This window comes from Nanorana parkeri, unplaced genomic scaffold (genome assembly GCF_000935625.1).
Source record: "Nanorana parkeri isolate BGI_ZX_2015 unplaced genomic scaffold, ASM93562v1 scaffold232, whole genome shotgun sequence".
Lineage (NCBI taxonomy): Eukaryota > Metazoa > Chordata > Amphibia > Anura > Dicroglossidae > Nanorana > Nanorana parkeri.
In genome coordinates this window covers 881,323-891,441 of record NW_017306500.1, presented here as the reverse complement: position 1 = coordinate 891,441, position 10,119 = coordinate 881,323, and the positions used below count along the sequence as shown (strand labels likewise).

Genomic DNA, 10,119 nt, shown 5'->3' with positions numbered 1-10,119 from the left:
ACAATGACATTTCTACAACATACATTCTACAATAATGAAATTCATACTGCTATATGCCATCTTCAGCATGCAAACCCCTCAGATCCCTGAGGATACCGCTATCATGTAATAGAGTGTCTGTATCTTTACATATGTTACATCTTAAGACAAGCAAATTGTTGTTTATCAATGACTGTCAGCCTCTTTATGCACAGAGTAATGTTTGTTGAGAAAAGTGGGATGCATAAGTGTATAATGTGCAGCTTTTGAAGGGTAAATCTTAATTGGTTTTAGCTACTCTTGACAGAATAAAGTGATATATTTAATATACAGCATGTTTATACTGACTCTTTGGTAGTGATATCTTTAGTGCAGTGCAGGTGAACTGCTGTAGTCATTTATGGAGGTTTTTTATGTATTATGTATTTTAGTTAGTGATGATTGCAGTTCTGTTTTGGGTGTAGAGTAATTTAAGTTTAGTAAATTAATTGTTTACTCACCAAGTCATTTGTTGCTAGGTACATTAACAGTGTGTTTGATGAAAATGTTTTAAATTTAAACACAATTGTAGAAATGTTGGGGTTCCATCTAACAGGGCGGCTAACCATTGCAAATCCATCTCCATCAAACTGGACTGTCCCTTCACTGTCTGCTACCTGTGGACTATAAAGAGAGAAGGTATTAGTTTACAAGCTTATAGAGAATAGGTTGCATTCCGATTTCTTGTGGGACTGTTATTTCTTTAGAAACACTAAATAAAATTAGTTTTACTGTTGCTCAAGTTACTAAATTGACAAGAAACAATAGTAGTTATTTTCACACATTTGTGCTGTTAAAAGTATGACATTCACAAACTAATATTTCCGAACTAATATTGCATCACAAAATTTTGCATAAAAAAACAAAATAACCTTCAAGAAAATTAACTTTATGTCACATCAAACAGGTGAGTTACAGTACATTTTATAGAATCATTAGCCTTATCTAACTTAACCTTTTCCTGTAATCATAATAAAGTGATTACTTTCTTTTTATTTGAAAGATTTGGATAGGGTGGAAAAAGTTAAAGACTCTGTCAGGTTTTTATTGCTTTTTGTTTCTCCTCCCTTTCTGACACCCTGTAAAACCCTAACATACACAGTGTCACCAGGACAGGAAGTGAGAAATAACCTTATCAATGGGGGCAATAGATATCAATAAGAAACTGGCTGAAGTTCTAAACCTTCTACTCTCTTCTATCAAGTGTTTTGTTGTTGCTCATCTTTCTGTTGTAGAGATTTTTCCTCACATTTTATCCCAGTAATATAAAACAAAGGGAGACCTCCCCAGCAGTGCCACAGACTGCAATTAAAGCTTGATAAAAGTCATACCCTTTTCCAACCCTGTCCATAACAAAACAAAATAGTGGCTGGATTTGGGCTTTATATTTTTCTTAAACAGTTACTGCCTTATGAATGAGCAAAGTGGAACAAAAAGCAATGCACAATTGCATATGTCAGCAAATATAAGAAATATTCCAATAACCTTTCTTGTGCTGGGTTAGCAAACACCTATTTTTTTTTACAATAGTTAAATAAACCCAAAAAGTGTGAAAGAATTTAGTTTAATGACCATGGAAAAAAAAACATACGTGTCGTAAAAGCGTAATCTTTTTTACCTAATTGAGCATCCTTTGCAGTCGCCTTCTCGGTCCCTATAGTTCCACAATCCTATTGGCTTATTATCAAGAAACGTTTCTCCCATACAACCAGAGAATGTTGTTGTTTTTACTGCATCTGCCTTCTGAAAAGATCAGACAGGTTACAATTAATAATACTAAGCAGAGACAACATGCTGTCACTATTACGTACTAACTCTAGTGCATACATAGAAAACACACATCACATCCTTATTCAACAAAATCCTGTAAGCTCTTGAAGCTGTATCAACAAACTACTAGTGCAAGATTTTATAGCTTTCACTTACAATATCTTTTTTGCAGAGAAAACCCCAGTACTAGCCAAGCAACGTCTTTAATGTTATAAGATTCTACGGTATAGTTAATAACATTCCCATCATTACTCTACATAAAGTTAATTCTATAATGAGTATGTACATGATGTGTAACCTTTTCCCAATTACCTAGTTAATTTATATATTTATATACATATATACACACACCTACATACATACATACATACATACACACACATAGCAGTAACTTCTATGTATCATAGAAATGGAAAGAGGTCACAGACAGCTGCTGAGGGCTATGAAAGTCTGTCCAAGAGAACGAGGCTCTTTATACCCATCTGAAAGCACCCTCAGGGTCAGAGAGATCATGGTTACAGCAATGATAACAGGCACAATCAATATTAGGCAAAAAAATCTATTATCAGCCAAACACTCTAATAAGCACTAGTTCTAATAGAATTGAGCACGTAAGTCCAAATAAAGTTCTAGAAAGGAACAACTCTTCCTCTGAAAACACTTACACGGCTATTCACTAAAGGTTGAAGAGTTTGGAGAAGGCGGAGAAGTGAAAAATCTAGGCTAAAATAGCGGATTTGGAAAAATTCTCCAATTAGGCTCAGTTTCCAGATCAGCTATGTTGTCCTAGATTGTTCACTTCTCCTGCCTTCTCCAAACTCTTCACCCTTTTGTGAATAACCCTGTTACTGTTTATAGGGTCCTGATGGTTTTAGCTATAATTTTTAATAGCTATATTGTGTGTGAATGAAGAATAATATGTGTGAAGAAAAAAAACCATAACTCTACCCTTAATCTTATTTAGTTGTTCCAGTTTAAGAAACCAAGACAGTAAAAAAAAGAATGTTTAAGACTGAAGTTCTAAACTAACATTTTTGCAAATGCCATTGTCTTGGTATGGTATTGCCCATTTTACTTGATTGACCTTGTGAAGATCAGCTTATCTGTTAGTGGCTTGCAGTATCTAAGCATATTTTATTATATATTATTGGTTATTGCACTTGCTCTGAATGTTTTTCATGCAAGGACATTATGACCAGTTGTATTCTTAAGTAATTAATTGCTGTAGATGGCAGACAAAATTAATATCATAAACAGATATCTAAACAAAATAACACAAATACAATTTGCTTTCCACGCTGTGCCCTCAGATTGACAAATTGTCAGCAACGTGAAAAGCCAAATGTCAGTACATTCACAGAATGTTCTTAGATGTAGCTAATTAGCCTGCCATCTGCCTCTACTATTCAACAGTTTCTAATTTACGTTGAAAACAAAGCTCCCTATTATTTTTTTATCAAGCCTTCATATAGAATAAACCACCTTGAGGTTAAACAGGGTTTGTTTTCCAGTGAAAGGCATAGCTGTATATTCTTTTCTTCCTTTCTTTTTTTTATTTTCAGTTCAGCAAAAATGTAGTAGTGACAACACATTGATTGATCTGGTTTCACAATCAAACATTACCCTACATCAAACATACATCACAATCAAACAAGTGCATAGTATATTTGTCTTGTATTCAAATATAATGTCAGAGTTAGCTGACTGAGGAAACAGAATTAATATTTCTAGGCATATTACCATTTGGCAGGCAAGATGACAAGGTGTTCCCTTATTTGAACCTAACTGCTAACAAATAACTTTGAATTTCAAAAAAATACATATTTAGCAAATATAGAATAAGAGGCATTAAAATTTCTGGAAGATCACACGCAAGAGGTTCAGGAAATAGAAGGGAAATAGAAGGGAAGAAAAAAATAGGCAAGCAGAGGTGACTCTACAGTGGCAGATTCATGTAAGAACAGGAAGCTGGGAAGTTAGAGGCTTCCAGACTTTAATTGCATCTAAACCATATCTTGTTGAATATTAAAGTTGAACCCCAGTCTTATCTTAAGTCTTGCGCATTTGTAGAGGCTCCTATCCTATACTGAAATTGCTTACTCTGATTTCACTGAACAGATTTGAAAATGAAAGAGAGAAGGTGATTGGTTGCCATGCACAGCTGCCTCCGATTGTGTCTGCTCCAGTTTTGATAAATTCCCCTCTGTGACTTTCTCACAATGTGCATTAGAAGCTGCAGCGGAATCAAATAGAGCCTATCCCTTTCCATTCATTGGATTTCAGTTTTTTTCGATCACGGAGGCTCAGCATTACATGTGGGCATTACTTGGAAAGTCTACTTGCAAATGCAATTTGCCTTTTAAATCCCATTCCACTAGACTGACATCCACCCATCAAAGCAGTTTAATATTTACATAACTCCAAAGAGCCAACCCACTGCTTTCATAAAAGCTGAGGGTTCTTGAGAGAAGTACCTATGTACAGCTCTTTTCCAGGTCCTCTAACCAGCCATGATCCACCTGCTTTGCATAGAGAAGCACAGACCCCAGTCATAATATCACTGGGTCTAAAATAAGTTACGTAATGAAAACATAAAGGTTTTATCTATAAACCTTATTAGCATGTTAATAGGTTGTGGTGGGGGGTAAGAGGGACACAGGGTAAGAGGGACACGGGACAAGGGAAGGCAAAATATGACCAGATTAAACCTCAGGTTTAATAGGGTACAATGAAGGTGTGTAGCCATCAGTTGCACTGTAGTGATGAAAAGCCATCTGCAATAGTAAGTATTTGTATCCACTAGTGGCAAGAAATTCTCTTTTTATGGCTAGATAAGTAATGATGAAAGGTTAGTTTATTATTCAATTAATCACAAGTACTAGTATTTTTTCATCTGTAATGATATATTTTTGACCTGTAATTAAGAATAAATTAAGAAATTTTAGATATGAAATAGCCATATATGTAGAGGTTAACGATATCATTATGTAATTTATGGAATTGTATGTGAAATGACACAAATAAAAATTTATTCTGGAAAAAAAAAATATTGTTAGGAGTTGCCAAGTAAAAATGTCAGCATATGAATTAGTTTGGCTAGGACCAATATATTAAAGCCTATCTCTGGGCAAGCCAACAAAACTACCCATGCAGTGGGGCTACCCCAGCACTGCAAGGGATAGGTGCTTGCTTATGCAGGGACCGGAGTAAAGCACTTTTAATTACCTGATCTCTGCTCCCCCAGTGGTCAGCACTCTTTCTCCACTCCATTCTGGCTGGTGGAATGTCCCTTGGCATCTTAATCCTAATGCAAGTCATTGGTAACTGCATTGGAAGTGATGGCGCCAGTGCTCCTTAGACCAATAGAGTGAAGACGCTATGGGGACCAGTTTAGCAGCCCAGAGGGAACCAGCAGGAGTGGGGATCAGCGGAATAAAATAGCTTGTTCCTGTCTCTTAGGCATAAATAAGTACTTATCCCTTGCAGTGCTGGAGCGGCTCCAATGTAATGGTAGTTTTTTGGTTTGTGAGGGGTTATAAGGTCCATGGGCACATGTATGTTAACACATTTAACAAGAAATTTCATGAATGAGTATTTTATTGTATTCTGTATTTATATAGTACTACATTTATATTTGATTACCTCTTACATTTAAAAGATGTAGTAATGGCCAGTACTGTATATATCTTATGAGTAGCTTGTTTTTCACTCCCACTCACTACCAACCTTGGGTCATGTTTTACTCCAACTTACTACTAGACCAGGGGAATCATTTACCCTACTGATTACTAATGATGGGGCATTTTTAACTCCCAATGACCATTCTGGTTACCAAAAGTCTGAAGGAAAGTGGACTTTTGTTTCAAAAGTTTGAGAACTCTTGGAGGGTTAGTCACAAAGCTAGCCGAAGGATCAGCCATAGCTGCGGCAGATCCTTCGGCTAGCTTCGGCCACCGGAGCCCTTCGGTTCAGTAGAACTGAAGGGCTGCTGTTCGGGCTATTCACTATAGCCCGTACAGCTCCCGAAGATAACTAAGCGACTGAGCCGAAGTGAGACCCGAAGCTGGCCAAGCGACTGGCCGGCCAAAAGCCTTGCAACTAATAGCTGGCGGAGCCAGCCATCATCTCAAGGCTGGCCCCGCCCAGTTGCAATGACAGATCAGTGTCCCCAGGTTACCTGGGGGTGCTGAACTGTCATTAAACAATGACAACTGGGCAGAGCCAGCTGTGACATCACAACCGGAATCCGCCCAGTTGTTATTTATTGGCCAGGACCTGCTCGAAGACACTAGCAGGTCCCGGCTAATAGGAAACAGTTGACCAGAGCTAGCTGTCACTGCTAGCTCCGCCCAATTTTTAAAACTATATATATATATTCTTTTTTTAAAGAAATCCTTTATTTTTTTTAAATTCATAATTTATTTACATTTTTAAACAATTTTTCAACTTTTTGCACTGATTTTCTATTCTGCTCATTACCACGGAGGAACCTAGCAGAATAGCCAAGCCGAATGCCGCTCTGCGGCAATTGGCTATTCACTCACTGCCGTTCGGCCCCTATGAGAATAGGCCGAACGGCAGCGAGTAGCCCTCTGGACGTTCGGCTCAGCTCATCTAAATATTGGATCAGCTGAGTTGAACGTGTTTTTCACTTCAGCTCAGTCGAACATGCTGAGCATGTTCGGCTGAACCGAAAACCAGCTGAAGCCAGCCAATGTACGCCTGATTTCAGCCGATGTACGGCTGAAATCAGCTGTACAAGCCCCAGGTGAATAACCGAACAGCGTTCGGCTCACTTCACTTTGGGTGGGTTACTCACTCGGCTGCCTTCAGCAGCTTTGTGAATAACCCTCTTGGTCTAGACTGGTCATCTGTGTTTACAAAGTTCTCTGTAAGAAAGAGGTCACAGGAAAAGAGAGGGGAGGAAGGGAAAGTATAACTACTTAGAATAAGAAATGGATTTTATTAAAAATATTTCTGAAAACTGTTTCACCTGCAATTAAGTGTGACACATGTAAATAAACTTACATTACATTCAAATATAAATCTCTTATTGCAATATTCACCATGTAAGTTATGGTCACCATGAATGGTTCTTTATTTGTGTTACCTTTATTTTTCCGGTCAATCCACCAACAAAGAGATAAGCGTTTGCATCAACATCCAGAATGGTATAACCAGGCTGTGCGGTGGAGCTGTATATACTAGGAGCAGTACTGGCTTTAGGTCCTTCAAGTGCTGACACTGAAATGGTTCCATTAATTCCTGACCTGCAATACAGAACACATTACCCCCAAAGTGTAAGATAACGGTTAACAAAATCAGGAAAAACAATTTAGATGAAATAATATTTTCCATGTCTGTTTCTTTCAAGATTTTTTTTACCAGCTGTAATTATACGAGTCAGTCAAATGTTCTGAAGGATCTCAAATCCAACCCAGACCTAGCATTTCTTACCAGCTATAATTATACAAGCCAATCAAATCTTCTGTATCAACTCAGATACAACACAGATTTAGACATTTTAGCAGACCCTAAAAAATCTAATGTAGCTTAGGTAATATGAGGTAGACTTTGGCATTAACTTGTTTAGCACCAGCTGTGGGCTTTATTCTATATTGTGATGCAATTTTAAGCTTTAGACAGTGCTAGTTCAACATTGCTCTAATGCTAGTATTGGATGGGCATTAGAACCCATTTTTTCTTGTTTGGTCTATTTCTTTATCAAACCCTTAGCAAAGATTTCTTTTAAAGACTCGATTCCATTGTTACCTCTTGCCCTCCTTGACTGCAATCTAAAAAACCTTGAGATCCTCCAAAGTGGTGAGCTGCCACAGAGAGAAAAGCAATGGGTCCGATTCTCTAATGCATATATTTTTGCACACAAATAAATGTTTAATGTGTTCACAGCTTCATAGAACTGCTCCTCATGCCCAGAAAGATGACAAGTTTCTACCCTTTATACTATAAAAAAATGCTAATATACAGAACTTGATTTAGTTGTAAAATATTCCTTTACAACCATTATCGTTTGGGAATATATCTGATAAATCCCACTTAGTTAAGGAATAGAAAAATCTACTACTTTTGTGTTTTTTATAACACATAAATTACTACAATTTATTTTAGGATATCTAAGGCATATGGAAATGATAAAAAGGCCATATAAACATTTGTAGCTAAGAGGTTTGATGCAAATGTACAGCAAGTGTAATAACATACCATTAAATAGATGGTGAAGACAAAAAAAAAACTGCACTTGTGGTTTGAGTGATGATCAAATGCATAAGAAATAAACCTATTAGACATCTTAATATGAAACTCAGCTTTCTGTAAATTTATCCTAACAGCAATGCCTTTCCTGTATATGAGGATGATTATAGCAGTAATCAATTTTTCCCCATGACTGTGACGACTCAAATGAAAGATAAAGGGAAGAGATATATTTACAGAACTGAAATTTCCAAGCCTGATATAATATTCTTCCAGAGTAGGCTATAAATATGAAGAAATAACGAAATCATTACACAGTTATTCTTACAGTAAATTACACCAGTTCAATATCAGTCTAACAAAAATAATAGGGAAAAATTGTATTTTCACTTCATATCTGTCATTTGTGTGAACTGACTTACTCTTAACCTAATTAACTATGGTCTTTGTAATGCAAAGGTTGACTCGCTTAAGAAATTTATACACTGCTATTCACAAAGTTAGATGACAGTATATGTACGTCTTTTTCTCTGTGAAAAAATACAATTCTAATTTATATAATTATAACTAATATAATTTTGATTTAATGCTTAAATTCTCCCTGGTCCCTCTCTCAAACCATGCCCTACTAAAGATGCTTATAATGTATGAATTGAGTCTGTACAAAAACACTTTTTATTTTCACTTCATGTCTAGCATTTGTGTGAACTGAATTACTCTTAACCTAATTAACTATGGTCTTTGTATTGCAAAGGTTGACTCGGTTAAGAAATGTATACACTGCTATTCACAAAGTTAGATGACAGTACAATATGTACGTCTTTTTCTCTGTGAAAAAATACAATTCTAATTTATATAATTATAACTAATATCATTTTGATTTATTGCTTAAATCCTCCCTGGTCCCTCTCTCAAACCATGCCCCACTAAAGTTGCTTATATTGTATGAATTGAGCCTGTACAATATTTTTGTCTTTTTTCTGTAAAATAATACACTTCAATTTAAATGTTTTTTAACCAGGGTGTTAAACCCCCTTCCTGTCCGGGCCATTTTTCAGTATTCAATTTGACATTTATTCAGTCATACAACGCTGTACTGAAATTAATTTTATACCATTTTTGGGGGCAGATAGAGCTTTCTTTTGGGGGTATTTAATCACCACTGGGGTTTTTATTTTTTACTATATAACAAAAAAGTACCATAAATTTTGAAACAAAAACTGTTTCCCTATGAAATGTTATGAAACATTTAATATTACACCCAAAAAAATAATTGAAAAATAATAAAATATAAAAGACAGTGTCAGGTTGGGTAAATAGACACCAAACATGTCAAGCCTTAAAATTGTATGCGCCCGGAAAATCCCCAAAAATGACTACACCCAAAATTGGCCATGGGCAATGCTTTAAAAGCTTTTACCGCTCATCAGTTTAATGTGATCAGTGATTATTGGGCCTAAAATTATTACTCTCACTCCAACATTCATGATGATATGTAACATTCACGGTTATATGTAACATGTGCGGCACAATAGTCGTTTTAGTTTCGTCTTCACCAGCTTCTCTCTGGCTTCTGTAGCCTGGAATGACAGCTGAATGCGGAAGTGATGTAGTATACATCACTTCCTGCATTTGGGGACTGGAAAGGAGATTAGAGGAAGATCGTACACTGAACTCCCTTTTATCTCTGACGAAAGAGCTGCCGTGCCGGTCCCGGCCACAGTGGGCAAAACGGATGTCGAGACCAGCGATGGCCAGGGGAGTGAAAAGCAATGGCCAGGGGGGCACACACCTGCACCTAATACAAGCAATTGGGCGTATCTACTCGGCCAATGGATGGGAGATGGTTAAGAACACTTGCCTGCTCTTTTTTCTTTGAAGTAAAACACTAATTTGGATTTCCTGTTTAAAACTTGCCTGCTGACTCCCACTCAAACTGCAGCCTAGTAAAAGTGCCCACATACAGTGTTTGGAGGCAATATATTTCTGGCTTTTTTTTCCTGTGAAATAAAACTGTAAATTGGATTTCTTGATTATAAACCTGTCTTTTGTCTCCCTGGATTTTGTCTGGATTTTTAACTATAGCAATAGACTTTATTCTTAATTTCTTAAACAAAA

General features: G+C 36.6%; 1 protein-coding gene across 1 annotated transcript in view; it reads right to left on the bottom strand.

The window, feature by feature from the left end:
* Positions 1-10,119, bottom strand: part of LAMA2 (laminin subunit alpha 2) — a 646,095-nt gene that overhangs the window by 72,937 nt on the left and 563,039 nt on the right. Inside the window, exons 48-50 of the mRNA XM_018556291.1 lie at positions 6,899-7,058; positions 1,637-1,761; positions 480-642 (exon numbers count right to left, since the gene is read on the bottom strand). Coding sequence (XP_018411793.1) covers positions 480-642; positions 1,637-1,761; positions 6,899-7,058 — 448 coding nt within the window. The remainder of the gene's footprint in view (positions 1-479; positions 643-1,636; positions 1,762-6,898; positions 7,059-10,119) is intronic.